Source organism: Hakea prostrata, chromosome 2 (assembly GCF_041222555.1).
Source record: "Hakea prostrata isolate BN-2017 chromosome 2, UWA_Hpros_2, whole genome shotgun sequence".
Taxonomy (NCBI): Eukaryota; Viridiplantae; Streptophyta; class Magnoliopsida; order Proteales; family Proteaceae; genus Hakea; species Hakea prostrata.
Window position 1 is genome coordinate 27,991,163 of NC_142601.1, and position 19,689 is coordinate 28,010,851.

The 19,689-nt window shown below is 37.5% G+C and overlaps 1 protein-coding gene across 1 annotated transcript in view; it reads right to left on the minus strand.

Moving 5' to 3' along the window:
- Positions 1-7,103: 7,103 nt before the first annotated feature.
- Positions 7,104-19,689, minus strand: part of LOC149024173 (glutamine--fructose-6-phosphate aminotransferase [isomerizing] 1-like) — a 44,269-nt gene continuing 31,683 nt past the window's right edge. Inside the window, exons 6-11 of the mRNA XM_089144499.1 lie at positions 17,849-18,209; positions 17,503-17,753; positions 17,300-17,414; positions 16,921-17,176; positions 16,670-16,838; positions 7,104-7,329 (exon numbers count right to left, since the gene is read on the minus strand). Of these exons, the coding sequence (XP_089000625.1) occupies positions 7,246-7,329; positions 16,670-16,838; positions 16,921-17,176; positions 17,300-17,414; positions 17,503-17,753; positions 17,849-18,209 (1,236 nt within the window). The 3' untranslated portion in view covers positions 7,104-7,245. The remainder of the gene's footprint in view (positions 7,330-16,669; positions 16,839-16,920; positions 17,177-17,299; positions 17,415-17,502; positions 17,754-17,848; positions 18,210-19,689) is intronic.

Consider the following 19,689-nt stretch of genomic DNA (forward strand, 5'->3'; position numbering starts at 1 on the left):
GATCACCGCTGTATGTTTTGCCGATGATCTATTTGTCTTTGGTAGATCCACTAGATCAAACACCATCACTCTTCAGGGTTTGTTTCAAGAGTTCTCTATGATATCAGGCCCTTTTTTTTCTTTTTTTTTTTCCCCAACACATCAGGCCCTACCTACATTGCAATGAACTTCATTTCAAAGATTTGCTTCAACTTTCTCCCAAGAAATAGTAAAAGGAATTGATTCTATAAGTGGGCCCCACAGGCCATTTTCATGCATCACATCAGTGTAAAAAGGAAAAAAAAATTTTATTATTATTTTTTAAACAATATATATATTTTTAGATAAATTAATGAGTAGATACTTGATGTTTCTTTCACATACAATAAAAATTGATGTACACTTCCCTATTTTGTGGCAAGTTGACTCAAATATGCATTACATTTTTACAAAAAGTCACATAATTGACTTTTTACGATGTTAAACTACCCATTACAAGCAATTGTGGTACCACCACTTAAGATAAGTATTTAATTGATAGAAAATGATAGAACAATTGAAGAAAAAGATAAGTGTGTCTGATCGTGTTGGCGATCGTTAGATGATGACGAGAGATTAGGTTTGTATATGATCATATTTATCCAATGATTATAAACATGACAATGTCACTATCCACGGTCATATATAAAATCGTTCTTCGAAAAAATTTAAGTTTTTCAAGAAAAGAGCCAATGCCCACCACCTCCTCTCTCTTACTTTGATGGCCAAAGTTAAATTTGAATAGACTCCACCACATGGAAAGGATAGATGGTCCACATCATCTTTCCATTACTCAAATTGAGCAACTTAGTATGATATGTCCATTAGAAAAAGAAAACCGTACCATTTGATGTTTATGTAGAAAAACTTTCATTTGTCTTACCAAAAAAAGAAAAACCTCCACTTGCATTAAGGTAAAGTTCCTTTTCTTTTTGGGGCAAACATTTAAGTTATTCTGTTTTGAATACATCTGATGTGACAATTTTGGTGCAACCTCATTTATGTTTCTTCCAATCCAATTTAGCTTTACCAAGACTTTATGATTTATATTGATAGGGCGAGGGAAGCATCTCCTCACCAAGGCATTTGAAGTTGCATTCTGTGGGACCTGGAAGGAGCTTTTGTGGCTACCAAAACAATGGTAAACAGGGATTTTGCTTGGGTGTTGTGTAATTAATGCGCAACACCTGCAAGGTATAGTCGAAATTGAGATCTTGATCTCGATGGTAGACTGTCCGGTGATGCGCCTTAATCGCACAGCGTGACTCGGTAAACAGAGGGGTTTTAGCTACTAAAATGGAGATGGAAGCAGCAATTAGGGATGCAGTCCAGTTAGATCCTAGTTTACACTTAGATTGTGTACAGGTTGTTTCAGAATGCAAGTTTGTGGCATTTGACAATATATATATATATATACTTCTTTGTTTTTCTGGAGAAAACTTCCAACACTACCCCTAAGTTACCCCCTAATATTAATGTCATCCCTTAAGTTACTCAATTTATCAGATAGACCCTCTATTACTAACATCGTACCCTATATCCTAACTTTAAAAACACAATTCATAGCATCTATCTTCTAAACTTTGTGATAATTTATGATTGGGGAGAGAAAGTAATCATAGACCATAGAGGGAGAAGAAAAATGAGTGTCTATGGGTTTTTCATACATTGTTATTTTTGTTCTTCTGAAATATCTAACTTGCTTATATTATGTCTTAATTGTGCTTTTTAATAGCACGGGGTGCCTTTGATATAATTTTACTTTACACTAGGTTTAATTAATAAATTGGATAACTCAAAGTGTGGCACTGAACTTTATTTATTTATTTATTATCTTTTTTTTTTTTTTTTTTGTCATCATCAAACCAATCACAAGGATTGGAGGGCCATAGATCCAGGGGATTTTTTAGGGGGGGGAATTGTGGGGGAGAAGGGGAAGGTGTGAAGGTTCAAAATGCAAGACTTCCTTGAACTTGTTGTCTTTACATAGAAGACTGTGAAATCCTTACCCAACTTGTAAAGGATTATGCTCTTCTGATACCCTTAATATCATATGTTTAGGAGGGGAGACCTAATTCTAGTCCGCTTTATTAATGCTCAGAGGTGAGTGTCCTCCTAAATTTATAGTGGAGAGATGTAACTTGACTAAAATGAATCCAAAATCATTTCAATTTAGAAAAAGTAACTTTTTTTAAGAAATGTGGGCCTCACATTTTATTTCTTTTAAATCACCTAATATTTTTTTATGAATATATAAAAATAAAAATAAAAACCGAAAAAAGAAATGTTAAGTAGACCATCAGGGTGATGGGGAGAAAAAGGAAAATCTTTGGCTGTTGAAGAGTATATGTCAAATAATTTTGTCTCTATCCAACAGATGATGTTTTCTCTTTCAATCCCATCACTTTTTCTATAACATGCATCATTTTTTTTAATCTGATTAAAATTATAAATCCTTTTCAATAGGTTAAGAGACCTAGAAGAAAAAAAACAACCATAAAATCAGTTTAAATGAATCTTACCTGACATCATGAGATAGCCTTATGGGTCCATTGAGTCATTTCATAGAAATTTTAATTCACAGTGACGTTTTACTTTAATCTAACTATTTTAACTGATAAGGTGGTGTAGATAATGTTTAGCTCCTTAAATCATTATTATTTTCTTCTAACAACCTCAATGAATACCTTTTGAGGGAACCGGTAAGAACGCAATCAGTAATGTTCTTGGAGAACAATTCTAAGAGTTCTTTTGTTCTCAAAGAATAGAAGAATTACTGTTAGGTGTTCATTAAAATGGTCTTTTGTTTTTCGAGAAGAAACCAGGAAAATAGGGTATGAAGAACCACTTTTGTGGAACATGTTCTTAAAAAAAGATAAAAACTAGCCAAAATGGTGTCAATGGTGAAGGCTTCTCGGGACCACCCCCACCGCACTGCTACTCATAAACCCCTAACCTTGCTTTCCTTTCCCGCTTTCTAGTTTGAAAACAAGATTTTTCATAGAGTGGTTCAATTGGGAGATACTTATACAATGAGTTTATCAAATGCCTATTTCTAAACAAAGAACGGTCTTCTAATACAAAAACATGTCAAAACGATTTTACACTAGAACTGATGGTCTAGAATCGCTACATCCCCAAACGCATGCTAAGAGATGTAAGAAAAATAATTTTCTTTTTATCTCAATGATCATTAATTTGAAGTGATGATACCATAATTCAGAATGATTTTTTTTTTTTTGCATGAGTTTTTCAAAGGGAGAGTGGTGGGTTGGGTGGGGAGGAGTGGGTGATTTTATGAAGTCATACTCGTTTTATAAATCATTATTATTTTTCTTTTTTAAAATATCATGCCTATCAGGTGTTAGACCTCTCTCCATCCTGGTGATCAAGCAATTGGAGAGGATTTAAATCTGATTGTTTGGCAATTAGAAGTGGTCATGATTTCATCCAATCTCTCTTCCTATTGTCTTATTTGAGATGAGAACTACCCAGGCAGGAGGATCACAACGACAACAACAATAAGACTTGCTTTGTAGGTTATACTCTATGTAATTTTCAATTCCATAATTGATAGGGGAAAGATCCTTACCTGAATTCGTTTTTCCAAATATGAAGTATATGCAGCGAAAGTAAATCTGAATCCACGTTCTAGTTCCACCACCAAAGCTCTACCAGAGTGATTCCAAAATCACTAGAAAATGGAATAATTTCCACAACCCAAATGCCATGGAAAAATGGAATAAAGATCTAAAGCGAGGAAAGAAATAAACTCCAAGCCTGCGATTCTGGAGCCGCCACTTTTCTGGAAAAATCTCGTACGAATGAATCACACACTTACTCTCAAGTAATGCAGTGGTTACAAATATATAACCTATATTTTGTAACCACCCTAAAAGTGATTTTTTAGATTTGTCCTTGGGCATTTAATTTATTAATTATATTAATAAATTCCAACATGCTTCAATTAAATGAGGTCTGTCCTATGGATTTTTAACTTCTTGTTACTTGAAGATACACTAAATATGATGCATAAGTTATGCATATCTTTTTTCACCACTTATCCTAAAGTTAACTTAGTTGTACCATTAGTTTTCTAATTCTTTTGATATAATCATTTCTCCGTTCAAGGTGTTGAAAGTACTCAATTGAACATAACGATATTACTTCAATCGACTTTCTGGAGTTTATCATTTGTTCGATTTACTCCTAGACAAGCTCTATATAATCATTTTTTACCTTATTCATAAAAAAAATCATTGTGAAAAGGTGGAAAGGCAAGGGGCACCAAATTGCAAGGGGAACATGGGGTAAAAGAGAAAGTGTAAGGCTTGGGTTGCAATGCAAAGAGGAGAGAGGAGGGAATGGTGCTAAAATAAGAAAAATGAGGTTTTCTTTAGATATGAAATGAAAATCATATTTTCTCATGCCTATGAGATGTACTTTTACAATTTATTTTTCAAATCTATGTAGATCTAGATGCTACAACCAAATGTTTAGTCATTGACCAATATGAATTGAAGTTAATTAGTAATATTAATCCTGTTGGATAATTATTGCAAAACATCTATATTTAGGTCTAGAATTTTTACTTCCCTTTCCTTTTAATTTATCATGGGGAGAGGGTTGAGCATAGTTTTTGGGTTACCAGGAGATGCAAAAGTATACGGTTGGGCACGAGAAAAGTAATGTAATCTCCACTCAAAGGGACGAAAAGAGGAAGACGTGTGTCAAAAACCTATTAGACACAAAGAAACATGGGAGGCAGCCAATGGCGAGTTGGGATTTTCTATCTGGATGGGAAGAGGATTGTATTCTCCTTACACCCATCCACCACACATTTAGAAAGAAAATCCATTTTTGAACATTGATAAAAATGACCATAAATATTCAAAAGTAACGCCTCTCCTTGAACAAGTTGTAGAAGGATGTGAGAGGAACACAATCCTCTATCCATTGAGGTAAACACATCCTACTACGTATTTAGTCAGCCATGAGATGCCCTTGACACTCCATAGGCACTGGGCACATTGGAGAGAAATCAATCCAAGAAGAAGGGTATTTTCCAAATAGAAAGGAACTAGAAAGATAGCTCAATAAGTGGCACCTTGCTCAACCTTTCCTTACAAAGCCTTAAAATGAAACAGAATTAGGATCGAGGGTCCAAGTTTAGCAGAGCACACAAAGGGTCTGAGCTCAAAATTCAACTCCCAAAAGGCATATCAGGGTTTGGATCAAGGTTGAGTAGTATCTAATCTAACCTAACCTAGCCCAACCCAAACCAACCCTAATTTAAACCTTCATATTAACCATGAACTAACCTTGTTTTAACGGTGATTAAAGTAAATATGAAGGTTAAGTCAAGATGAGAGTTTCCCTATTACAGCCCTAATTAGAATCATATATAGTGAATTTTAACTTGGAATTTCCTTTGCAATATGCTGTACGGGTATTAGTTTTTTATATTTATAAAAAGAAAAACTACAAACAAATGCAAGTTTGCTTGATTGATAAAGCCAATACGTCTTAGTTGAAAAGTCATATAAAAGCATGCTTGCACTAGAAAAAAAAATTTAATAATAATAATAAATAAATAAAAGCCCAAAATGTAAAAATTGGAATTAGTGTTCATTCCTCGATGTGCCCTCTCACCAGTCCATGCTTGGGTGCACTACAAAGTTACAAATCCAAATAGCAATATTTTACCTATTTGCTTTAAGGACAAGCTGGGTCGGACTTTTCTTAATTCAAGACTTAAGATTCTTGTTCCTGATCCTGGACTCTAACACGCCGAACCAAACCCAATCCTACCCTGATTGTCCCTTATTGGATTAGATGACCGACGGCCTTGGCCTGGCAAATCTAGTATATAGCTAAATTGAACATGAGATGTCCAGTCAAACAATGGAACTTCCCCAAATTGAAACTCTCACTAAATTTAAAATAAAACAAAGAAAACATACAAGCTTCCGAAAGACTTATTATTAAATCTGTTCTGATATGATAGTATCTTAACTAGACCTATAAGAGAAAGAAAAAAAAATATATATATATATATATATATATATATATATATATATATACACACATAATTAAAACTGATCTAAATCATTTGATATAAAAATAAAAATAAAACAAAATAACTTCCAAACTAGAATCACTATCCATGCCCTCGTGAAAGGCTAATATCAATATCATCTCAACAGATGCACAATAAAAATAAATAAATAAAGCTTTCATAATCTAATCTGTAACTAAGTTTCAATCATTTGATAGATAAAAATAAATAAATAAGCAATGAAACTCCCAAGATGCTATTAAATGAAAACAAAAAGGAAAAAAATAGAATCTCAGACAAACAAAAAAATAAAATACACAACAGCATAAAATGATCCAAATTCCATATCGTTTCTTTGTCCACAAAAAATCCATATTGTCGCCTTGACTACAAAAATCAAGAACAAGTTGGAAGAGTGTGGGACAAACACTAATCCCAATGCACCCTTATCCCTGCCCTTAGGACCAAAATCTTGGATTCAAAGCCTGTTTGCACTCAGGGTGGGACATTCCAAATCAAAGCCATCAAAGGCAAACTTACAACCCTATTCTCGCCCAACAGTTGAACTCAATTCTATTGTGCGAATGTCATCAGGTAAGTTGTTCTGGGTTTTTGGCCCTTCACAAACCACAACCATCCACCATCTTATGTCAAGTTCTGTGATCAACAAAAACTATCGAGGAAAATCTTGTATTACATTCAGAACCATGGCTACAATGAAGTAGAACTAGTAACCTTCTTGAAAACTGGAAGTACCTTACATATTATGCGAGCAAACTTTATAGATGTCAAAGAAAATTTAACAGAGACAAGCGATCTCCATTCAAACTACAATGGAAGTATGGCATCTTCCCTGGACATGTCAAGAAGAATAAAAACTGCCAAGATTAAATGCATCTCCCCATTCCCCACCCAAAGTAAGGAAAAAATTACAGCAATTTGTCAAAAAGATGCATATATTTAGCTACAAAGCATTAAGGTATCACTGTAGAGTAATAGAAAGAAAGATACAAATCGAAGCCCGCCCCCCCCCCTTTCTTCTTTCTCTTTCTTTTCCCTAATCTGAAGGTGTCAACAGTAGCATAGTGACTGAGCTTAAATTAGCTTAAAACCTTGATCCTAAAGTTTGAAAGTAGAGAAAGAGACCAAATAAAAATACATTCTCCTCATCATAGTGTGGTCACACTCTTTGCTAAATTGCGAGGCTGGTCAACATTGTATCCCCGTAGAACAGTAAGATGGTAAGCCAACAACTGCGAGAACAATATTGTCAAGATAAGCTCAACTTACTCATAGGTTTGGAAAAGTATAAGACAAAATGTCAAATGATACTTTACATAATTACATATAAAGATATAAATGTCCTACAGAGTAGGCCATAAAGGCATCCCATCTAGACAAGTACAATTATGACTGCACAAAATAGCATGGCATTTTATGCATTAAGCTTGAGGACAACAGTATTTGAGTTTTAAAAATAATTAGTTAACATAAATATTCCTTGGGCTTCTGAGGTAAACAACCAAAGACGAGTACTGACTATTTTAGCAAAAGTCAAAGAATTTTTATAGATATCACACCCAAAATTGCATCCACCAATCAATTTAAGAAGCAGAACTGATAAAAGAAAAAGCAGATTAGAGAAAATCCACAAGTATTGTTTCCCACCTATCTGATATACTACTGTTGACTTCAGCAACATTCTTGAAAACTCAACATAATAATAAGATAAGAAAAGGAGAAATTCTGGGATCCAAATATGGTGAGAACCAAAGGAAATGAATTCCATCAAGAAACACCTTAGTTCCATTAAGTTGATCCAAATTCCTCTCACCTTTAGTATGAATAGCTTAAACTCACCCAATTACATGCTTCTTAATTACAGCATTCCTTTCACTTACAGAACTGGCTATAAATATCATGAGACTATGAGAGTTTTTCTTTCCCATGTGATTAGGACTATAAGGATTTCCCACTAAATGACATTTCAGCAAGTTATTCACATCCCAATTTCAATAAAGCAAGGAGGCAAACAAGTTTTGGCAAGACTCTTCAAGCAAGGGAGAGTCCTAATTTCCCTAGGGCTTGTTGGCCTGAGCAGCAACAATATATAACCACTGAAATAAGTTTAGATTTAAATACATGACCTTATCTTGAGGGGAAATTCGAATTATCTATTAACAATTTCCTCCTCATTCCCTACATAGGTTTTGTATCCCTAGGAAAGCTTGTCAGAAATCCTATTCTCCTTCATAACTACAGCTTGGGTAAGCCAAACCCAAACCTTCATAAATCAAATTAGAGTATGATAATTGGCTACCTGATTGGACTTCTAGTTTAGGTTAGCCTTCAGATAGTACCTCTCTGGTAACCAGACCCAACCTAGAAACCGATATCCTCAATGAAACGTGTGCATGAATATGACGGATATGTTTTGTACCTATTTGCAATCCCAGCCAAAGAAACTGGGTTGTTAAACAGGCATATTTCAACCATCTGTACTAATTTATAATAGGGATAGTGCTTTTCTCCATCAGTTTCAAAATTGTGACACAACTAGCTGATGTAGATCATAAGCCCATATGCATGTTTAGGAACAAGGCTCCGAGCCACCCAGCAAAGACGCTGGATGCCACTAGGGGTGCAAGTTTGGCCCTGGCAGCCCTGACCCGCCCTAAGCCCGAATAGGGCTTGGGCTAAAGATTTTGGCCCTAAGGGCGGGTTAGGGCCAAAATATTCTAGCCCTAAACTAGGGCCAAGGGCAGGCCTGGGATTACTCTTTGGCCCGCCCAGCCCATCCCGGCCTGTCCCTGATTTTGACCCTGATCTTGGCCGTGATTCTGGCCCTGATTCTAGCCCTGATTTTGACCCTGATCTTGACCCTGATTCTGGCCCTGATCTCGACCCTGATCTTGACCTTGATCTTGGCCCTAATTTTGGCCCTGATTCTGATCCTGATCTTGGCCCTGACTCTGGCCTTGATTTTGGCCCTAATTTTGACCCTGATTTTGGCCCTGATTCTGACCCTGATCTTGGCCCTGATCTTGGCCCTGATCTTGGCCTGGATATTGGCCCTAATCTTGGCCTTGATCTAGGCCCATGATTTTGGCCCTGATTTGAGTCCGGACCCTCCACCCATATGGAGAGGAATTAATTATAATCCACATTGGTGAATATTTGACACGTGTCAAATTTTAAAAACATGATCATGTTTTGTAAAAAATTAATAAAAATAAATTATATCTTCATTACCAATGTAGTAAGCATCCACCTGATTTTGGTCTGATCCTGACCCTAATTTTGGTCCTAGTCTTAATGTTAATTTGACCCTGATCATATATTAGATTTTTACCCTAATCTTCACATTAACATTGATATAATATAAGTCTCGACTTTGACCTTCAGTCATTTTGATCATATTAGACAATGAGTTCACTTTTTATATTATTTTTAAGATAATTTTTATTTTTCGAACTAAGTCATTTTTAGTTCCAAAAACTCATTGATTCTTTTTTTTTTTTTTTTTTTACTAAGGCGAGATAATATATTATAAATAATAAAAACTAGTATATAGAGAATTAATATCTAACAAATCTACACCCCAACTTCTCATCATGAATATTGACATCTTTGACATCTTTCTTTTGCCTCCAATGTGATATTTCAGAAGAAAAAGAAGAAGGGAAAAAAATATATATATTAAGGACAGATAGCTATGTTTGTAACTAAAATATAATTTTCTTTAACTACGAAAAAAATATCAATACTAAATTATCGTTGATTTACTTGTTAACAAAGTTTTGAATATGATTGTTTTTGTTGAATAATGATATCAATGGGAGGGGTTTTCAATTTCCATCACCATTGTAATGGGAGAGGTTTTCAATTTTCATCATCAAAGCAATGAGAGACTTTCATAAATCAATATAGAATTATAGAGTATGAATTTATTTATGTTTAAAGCAACACTATCAACTTATTGACTATTTTATCATTTTGTATGAACTTGAATCATCTTATATTTCTATGAATTTTATTTTTAGTTTACTTATGATACTTTTATTTTTATTATTATTTTTTTTGTTTTTATGAATTTACATTTGATATTTTAGGTTCAAGGATAGGACCAATTAAGGCTAGGGCCAAGATAGGGTCAATCAGGGTCAGGGCCAATTAGGGCCAGGGACAGGGCCAATCAGGGTCAAGGCCATTATGGGCTAAGGACAGGGCCAATCAGGGCTAATTAGGGTCAGGGCCAGGGCCAATTAGGGCCAACCCAGCCCAATTAGGGCCAATTAGGGCGGGAATGGGCTTGGCTTGGCCCTATAGGGCTTAGGGCCAGGGACAATAATCCTTGGCCCTGAATTAGGGTCAGGGCAGGAATGGGCTCAGATTAGAACATATAGGGCTGGGCTTGGGATTGCAAAAGCCCAGCCCAGTTGCAGCCCTAGATGCCACTGCTGTGGGAGACGCCTGGTCTAATGATGTGGCAAGTTTTTGTTAGGTCAATGGAGCATCACATAAGGAAGTTGCACCAAATAGAAGCATGAAAGTGAAAAAAATACCAAAACATTGTTCATGTGACAGCCAACATAGGCCTTATTTGGGAATGCTTTGCAGATATTGTGGGCCTTATCAAGTGGAAAGATTCTATACTAACGCTGCCATGGTTTAGTTTCCATTTACAGGTTTATAACTTATTTCATTAAACTAGAGTTTAAATAGCTTCTAATTTCAGATTGTTAGTATTTTAGGAGTTTCTATTTCAATGTTTGTAGGAAATTTCTATTCTTGTTTCTTAGTTTTATTTAGTAGTTTCTTTTTTCAAGACATTTTATTTTGTACAGCTTTGCCCAAGGCTATAAATAGGTCCTTCACATTGCAATAAAAAAATTGACATTGAAGAAATTAAATTGGAGGTATAGTAGCCTCAATTATGGAGTAACATTCCTGTTCAACAGCTGAGATATCTGTAGGTGAGAGACCCAGGGCTGAGATAGGCCATGCTCCTACCCCTTTCTTTTCTTGTATCTACTGCTATCTTTTTTTATCCCCTGTGAACAGGAAAAGAGCGAGAGAGAGAAGAAAAAAAAAAGAGGAGCGGCGGGGGGTGGCGGGGTGGTGGAATAGTTTTCAGTGGTTCATCCTTATTGTGTTGACCCTGGCTGCAATCAATCTCCCGCTGGTGTCCTGGTCCGAGGTAGACTTTTGCATTACTAACCTTCAACCCTTGAATAACAGAATTTCCTGAATTCAATGGCAATAGCTTCTGGCAAAGTTCTTTCCTTCAGACTCTCCACTTGTACACCAGATTAAATTTTCCTTGTGCTCATCCAAAAATCAACAGCTTTTTGTTACTTGCTCTCATCTTGCCTAATAAATTAGACAAGACAAATGTCTAGAATTATAATAAGTTGACAATGTTCCAAGGGTGGTCTCAGTCAGTCCCTAAACTGAGTTGCATTTTTCCACGCTTAACTCAGAACCTAATAAAGCGTCTGATAACATTTTTGGGGAACATTTCTGGCATTTTTCTGATCCCCAATAAATAACAGGTGTAAGGTAAAATAGTTCGTTGGTTTTCTCTTTAAGAACAAACTGGTGACAAATGTGGTCTCAAGAAAGCTTTTGTAAGAATATGTTAAGACATATCTTGTAAAGAGAAGAAAACCAGAAAGGCAGAATTGGTCCAAATATTTGGGAGACCCAGAGGATCTCAACTCATGTGGAGCCCTCTGTTGCAGCGAGAGATCTCCTGCAACTTCAGCGTCTTCAGCTCTGTCAATCTCCCACTGATTCAACTCCATGAAACCTGTGTGCCATCTACTCTAACCTCAGTTGCAAACTGTCATTATACTGAAAGAGGGAAGTTCATCGCTCCTAAGTTTTGGTTTTCCCTTTTGCCTTACGGGCTTGGTAATTTGATAGTTCCTCTGTAGATTTGATCATTTGATCTTCGGGCATCACTTGATTAACAATTGAATGGCACTCAAATTCGATCATCTTTGCTGCTCTATAGGTAGAAATTATAGGATAGTTAACCATCAAGGAACCCTAGATTTTGCTGCAGAAAGGATTTCAAATATTAACTTCAGTGCCCATGTTATTGAGTTTTATTTGATCCATTTCCTATTTGTCAGCAATTATGGAAATTTCTGTTGGTTTCTAAACCCTAATGAGTATAAATTAAGAGCAGTTAATTTTTCAGAATGAATGCTCTTCTTGCATTGTTTCATTTGCTTCTTTAATCATTGTCTCCCTTTCCTTAACCAAGAGACTTGTATGAATGGTTAAAAAATTTATGTGGAAGTTTCTTGTCACTGTTCAGCATCTTGGCAGCTGATTGTGTTATTATTATTTTTTCGGGTGTTGGGGAGGGGACGCTAGTTATGCAGCAGGTTCATGCCAAACTGAAACACAGAATGAGATAGCGAACAATACAAAAGCACCTGAGGAAGTGACTATTGGTATTGACAGAAAAACTTGTAGCCTTGTAGGCCTGTTAGACTTCTTTTTTAACCACTTAGAAGGTTGCAACTGAATATCTTGTTTGGTGCTGTTCTTAGCTAATAGATCCAAGAAAGATCCTAAAGTTAGAAAAGGATTGATTCTCATATTCATAATTCCATACATTTTTCTGTACACACACCCTCAAAATTTATATACTCTTTATTCCTCGTTTTGATCCAGTTTATTTGAAACATACAAGCAAGAAAAGATGGGGAATTCAAGCTACTGCAGGAGGGTGGACTGTTGTGGTACATCATATAGGTAGAAAAAAGAAACAGATTCTTAGTACCGAGGTCCAGAAAGTGGTTTTTGTTTTTTAATTTTATGTGTTTTTTTAAAATACATTTCAAATCTGCTCCATGAATTGTTTTCACCAAAATAGCACCCAAAATGTTACTTGTGCTGTTAACCTATGGTCTTTCTTCTTCTTCTTCTTCTTTTTTTTTTTTTTTTGGGGGGGGGGGGGGGGGGATGAATTTAACCTATGTTTGCTAATCTAAAGCTGAATGACATATGCTAGCCTTATTACAAGCACCTACTCGACACATAAATTAGGTACTAGAAATGTAGATATGTCATTGAAAGCTTGAAAGAGCTAAAACATACATTTGCTTCATATTGTTCTTGAAATGATCAATGTTCCCTCATATTTGATTCATATACTCTTATATTTTCTAAATTTATATCGAAGGAGTAATGTAATGATTTACCTTATTTGGTATGAGCGAATACTATTTAAAATCACCATGAGGGGATAAATACACTTTAAGAATTCTATTTTTCAATAGATCAACTATAACTTGGTATAACCTGTTAGGACCCTAAGATGAGGCCAGGTGGAATGAAGGTTAGTTAGGGTTAGTTGAGATAATAAATAGAGGGAGAAGAGTGAGGAGAGGGCATCGAATGTTTAGAGAGTCCTGTGGGCAGCCGTAGGCTGAGGGAACACTGTGAGGTGTTGGGGGTGACTGGCACCATAGAAACCAGTGTTATCTTGTTATTTCTTGCATTCTTGTATGGATTTTAGGAAGTATTAGTAGGGTTTTATCAATTGGCATCAGAGCAGTTCAATCCTAGAGAAGGATGGTATTGCCGCTGTTTTCAGGCACAGAAGATGTGCAGAGTTGGTTTCTTGAGATCCTGTTGTTTTGCTGGGAATGCAACATCAAGGATGACCAACGATTAGGCATAGCTCTCCAACACTTGGAGGGAAACGCATTGGATTGGGTATATGAAAGGTCTTGGCCAGAGTTTACCTGGGCGAACTTCAGTAAAGCACTAGTTACTAATTTCAATGATGGGGAGAATGCAAAGCTTCATCATATCGAATCTGCATTGGTTCTTGGAGAGGAGGAATGGCAGCACCACATCGATCAAGTGCAGGTAAAGGCGCAGGAAGAGGCCGATGGTTGTGATCGATTAGTTGCAGCAGTCGTTTCTCACCAAACCATGAGAAAAATGCCAAATGGAGGGTTGAAGGTTGCGAAGGCTATTGATTTTAGCGGTAAAATGAAAAACGAGGGTCACAAGGGGAATGGAAGAGAGTCGGAAGCATCTAGCGGAAATCGGCAGGCGGCAGTGAAGCTTTCTGTTCGCAGGAAAGGAAGAAGAAGACGATGGAGAGTTAGGGTTTTTCGAATTGGTTCGGTTCACCTCAAATCGGTTCATGGGTTTGGTTCATTCATTAAGAGCCATAACTTTGGCCCAACTCAGGTTGGCCCATTCTCACACTTAGGGCCCAAACGAACCAAGTTTAAAGATTGGGCCGCTTGATTCCCAAAGAAACCTTCTTGGGCCCAACTTATTTCTTAAACCCCAGCCCATTTTATTCCATTAGCCCAATACCCAACCTATATTCCTTCATCCACACTTTAAAGTTTTAGTCCTAGCCCATTCAAAAGAATTAATTTGGGCCCATTACGGTTTTATGACCCAAAACCCAACCCCTTCCATCAAACCATTACCCAGCCCATTTATCTTAACCCAGGGTTTAAATTGGAACCCCACCCACTCAAAAGACCTACTATGGGCTTTAAAACCCACAATGGGAAGACGTTGGACCTGAGTCATGGAATTGAGGTTCGCGGATGGGTTCTTACTGGTTTCAGGCCCAGCCCAGCAGTTCTGTTTTGGGTATTGTCAATTGAGGCCCAGTTTGGAAACAACCCATTGACAAAGCAAAACTACCATGGGCATTTTAGGAACACTACTGTTCCTCCTTCTAGCTCCAACCAAATGCAGCATGAGACTTGCGTCGCAACGGCAGCAGCAGCGGCAGTGGAAACTGAGCAAATTGGCCACCGATGCCCTTCTTCCAACCACGTGCAGGTTCCTCGGACTTCTGCTAGGGCTGTGGCATTTGGAGTTGGGTTGTTTAATGGAAGCGGAAATCTTGGAGCAGGAAGGGATCGTGCTTTTGCTGTAATTTTAAAGGTTTTCTTTTTCTTCATATGGGCTGCTTACAGTTGCAAGGGTACCCAGAGTATGGGAAGCCAAAGAAGGCTATCAGTCAAGATGCTGACCTAGTGTGTTTACTTGGCAAGCATGCAGAGGGCTAAACTTCTTCAAAATTTCAATCACCTTGAGGACAAGGTGATTTTCGAGAGGCCGGTAGTTGTTAGGACCCTAGGATGAGGCCAGGTGGAATGAAGGTTAGTTAGGGTTAGTTGAGATAATAAATAGAGGGAGAAGTGTTAGAAGAGGGCATCAAATGTTTGGAGAGTCCTGTGGGCAACCGTAGGCTGAGGGAACACTGTGAGGTGTTGGGGGTGACTGGCATCATAGAAACCAGTGTTATCTTGTTATTTCTTGCATTCTTGTATGGATTTTGGGGTAATTATTATTTTGTTTTTTACCAACCCTTTTTTGGGGGGGCTTTTCCCCCAACCCCCACTCCCCCAAAAACCCGCCCCCCCCCAAAGGGGGCCCCCCCGCCAGGTTCAGCAAGGATGCAAAACTTGTGGGGTCCAGAAACTACCCGCAAATGTAGCCATATTAATAATCGGGAAGAGGTGAACATAATAATTTTACAGGATATTCTCAAACAGGTTTAGCAGGGATAAGTTCAAAACTATGCCTCTACATCCTAGCCTAAATTCATTACCTCAATGGTACACAGCATCTTAACTGAGAGAAATAAAACATGGTTAGCTGTTTTGTGGTTTCCAGTAAAGGCCCCAAACCCCACCAAGACACCACCCTCCTCTCCCAAAAAAGAAAGAAAAACCACCATCCAGAAAACAATAAAATAAAATTCCATTCAGACAACAAAAGGAGGGTAGTGGATTTCGCTCCTAATTTAGGTCTCTTCCTTCTCCTGCTGCGACTACCTCTCCTCTATTTTAAAGGTCAAGCCCACCAGAGAGAGGCAGGTGCTTTCATGAATGAATGTGGTAAACAAAAAAATATTAGAGTTACATATCGGGGACAGGGAACCAACCCAGCTAACTCGATTTCCCGAAGAAGGACACAAAGGAAAGCATCATATTAATGTATGTTAATGTAAAATTGACTGCATGATAGAAATGCAAATAGAGTAGGGAGAAATGGCTTGAACCAGTTCAGAGGATCAAGAAGGCTAAAGGCAAATGAAGCCACTAAGCTGGATCAAAATCTACCTTTTCATCCAGCCAGGCAAAACCAGTGATTGTTTAAGTAGGTTGTGCATCATGATATGTGAAGAGAGATCCAAAACAATTATCTAGGGGCAGTAAATTTGCCGGCAAAAAATGTACATCAAAAAGGGACCACACTCAAAATCTGGCCAAGACTAAAAGATAGACTCCTATACTGAAAAGTCAAGTCCTAACCCAATCCTTAACCTATTAGGTAACCAAAACTGACCAGGAAAGCAAACTAATAAAGTAAATAGATTCAAAATATGACTAACTAAACTAATGAAATAACTGTTTCTGTACTTTGTACCTAGACCCATCAAATAGGCCAATTACCAGTTATACCCATAGAACCAAAGGCCAAATACATATATGATCTAATCCTCAATTAATTCCTAAGGAAAAGCCCAATTGATGATGAATCTGCATCATAATGTACCAGGATATAAATGGAACCCTGAGAAAATACCTGTAGTGGGACAATGTTAACTACAGGTTGAAGGCAATCCTCAACCTGAGGAACTTCAATTATGCGGCAAGACCCGCCTGGACAAACCAATGATGCCTCTCCTTTTGAACACATCACTATCAGGCGTCCTTTGCGAGCACGAAGTTGCTGGATAACTGACTGCTGCTTGCTGTCAGAAGGGGCATAAATGTCTTACTCAAACAGAGAAAGAAATCAAAGTTGTGTTAACTTTCTCTTCCTACAGAACATACCTGAAGCAAGCATCATTGGTAGCAATAACAACAATGGGAAGATTTTCATCCACTAGGGCTAAAGGACCATGTTTCATTTCACCTGCAAGTATGCCTTCACTATGCATCAGAGCGACCTCTTTCACTTTCAGTGCCCCCTCGAGAGCCGTTGCATAATTGTAGCCTCTTCCAAACACAAGAAGCGACTGCTCAGCTGTTAACAATTTTGCCAGATCCTTCATTTCCTGATCAAGCTTTAGAACATCTCTGACTTTATCTGCAGAACAATAATAAGATAAAAACACAGGTAAACCATGTAATGTACTACCTTCTTTTTTTTTTTTGTCATGAACAAAAATTCCAGACTGGTGCAAGTAAGGAAGCCAAAAAAATAACATACTTGGCAGGTCAATTAAACCATCTATGATAGCTTCCCTTCTTGCTTGATTGGAGAGAGTGTCGCCTCCAATTGCTAGAGCTATCATGGCCATCACTACAATCTGACTTGTATATGCCTGACGAAATACAACACGAAGAACCCCATAAAACATTAAAACCCAAACACAGACATTCAAATAGATGTCATAAAAAAGCAAATTTTACCTTGGTACTCGCCACACCTATCTCACACCCAGCATTGATATGGACACCACAGTGTGTGTTCCTGGCTATTGCACTACCAACAGTATTTGTTATACCAACACATAATGCCCCATTTTCTCGAGCATACTGTAATGCTTGTAAGGTGTCTGCAGTTTCACCAGATTGACTAACTACCACAGCTGTATCTTCTCTGTATATGGGGCCCTGTCTATCCAACAAATCACTTGCAACCTCCATAGTTACAGGCAGACCTTTCAGTTCCAGGAAAGAAATTTAGTAAGTAAAATAATTTCCTATACATATATCTATCAAATTTAAAACTCTTGCAGAGAACACTCATGCCCACCAGAAAGCTCTTCCAAAATTGGTCTTGCTGCCAAGGCAGCATTATAGCTTGTACCACAACCAATAAAAACAATCCGCCTGCTCCTTCTAATTGTCTTTAGGTGATCCTTGAGTCCACCCAAAAGAACACTCTTGGCTTTGCAGGAACCTCCGCGAATAAGCCTTCCTCTCATTGTTGTTCTTAGAGACTCTGGTTGCTCATGAATTTCTTTCTGCATGTAATGCTCATAATTTCCTTTATTAATTTGTTCAACCTCCATCTCAAGAATAGACAGTGCACGCTGCACAGATGAAGGTGTAGTATGGCTGCCACTTGTTTTATCTTTTCCATGATCAAACTTGAGGATTGACACACCTCCATCCTGGAATCATCAGTATTAGAAGGAAATTCCAAAATCTATGCTCACATATATATAGTATTGCCAAGCAGAAATAAGTCAGTAACTAGTTAAGCAATTGGATTTCATAAATTGTGGAACCATTGCAGGTCAATCGTGATAGAGGGTAAGATTAGAGATGCAAAGGCTAAAGATGAACATGAGTAAATGGTCTAATTGCAGGTAAACATCACAAAAGCAGCATAGAAGAAAAAAAGAATGCTGTAATTTTCATCCCAGATATAAAACACTGCAAACAAATGACATAGTTTTGCAAGGCCCCTGATGCAGTATCCAAGCCCTCCAAGTGGAGGGCCCTCGCAGGTTGCTGCCCAGCAGCTTATCTATAGTTTTATTCAGTTCATTAGTGTACTTGATAGTTGATAGAACCAGTGGCATAATTTTTGTTCTGTACACTTGAGGGGCATACTGGCCATGTGATTCTTTCTTTTTTTAAGCATATGATAATATATTATTTTAAAAGAGTATATCTAACTATAAAAACCTCGTAGCATTAGAAGTCAGTCAGAATAAGGCTGAGAATTCAAATCAGATTAGGATTTCCAGCTCATAACTTGTATAAGACCCCTCCACTCAATAAGGATCAGCTTTTGAATATTGAATATAAAGCTTCTCTTTGAGCACCTCTCTTGTGTTTGTTAGGTTCTGATTTCTGATTTCTCTAAATCAGCATTGAAGATCCAGGGCTAAAGAAGATTCTACGTATAATCAAGCTTAGACTCTTGCTGCGGCTGTATGGGACAGCCTTCGACTTTCATCTACAGGTGAGTTCCAGCATCCATAATGATTCCAAACAGGTACAACTGGCACCCTACAGAATCCTCCTCTTCATTCTCTGCTATCCACTGATTTGGACACCCCCCCCCCCCCCCCCCCCCCCCCAAAAAAAAAAGACCCTAGTTGCCCTTCTTTTCCACTCTAAACCAAGAACTTCCATATCTCACTAACCAGCCGCCCCTTTCTCCTCAAGCTCCAGCCACTAAACTACCACCATACCTGAAACACCTGAGCAACAATGCTTTATGTGTGAACTAATACAGGATGAATAAACTTTTTAGGATTTTATTTGGTGAAATCTTATGCATAAGTTGACGAGTAAATAGATGGTTGACCCTCACCCTGATTTGACAGGTAGGTCAAAGGTTGGACAACCCGTAGATGCCTTAGGTGGTATAATATAGTTTTTATCTATGCTTCAAAACAAAGAAGGACGATCTTCACAATAAACAAGATTGTTAAAATAACAAAGAGTATTGAGAGAATAAATAGGATACTTAAAGAGTAAGAAAGATAATATTGGGAGAACGATACGATCCTTAAAATAAGGGGAAGAATATTGATATTTACTCAAAATAAGGAGATGTGAGAAATAGGGTGATGAATAGAGAGGGAAGATCTACTGACATTGAGAGGACATTTAGACAACGACGGAATGAAATTTGGA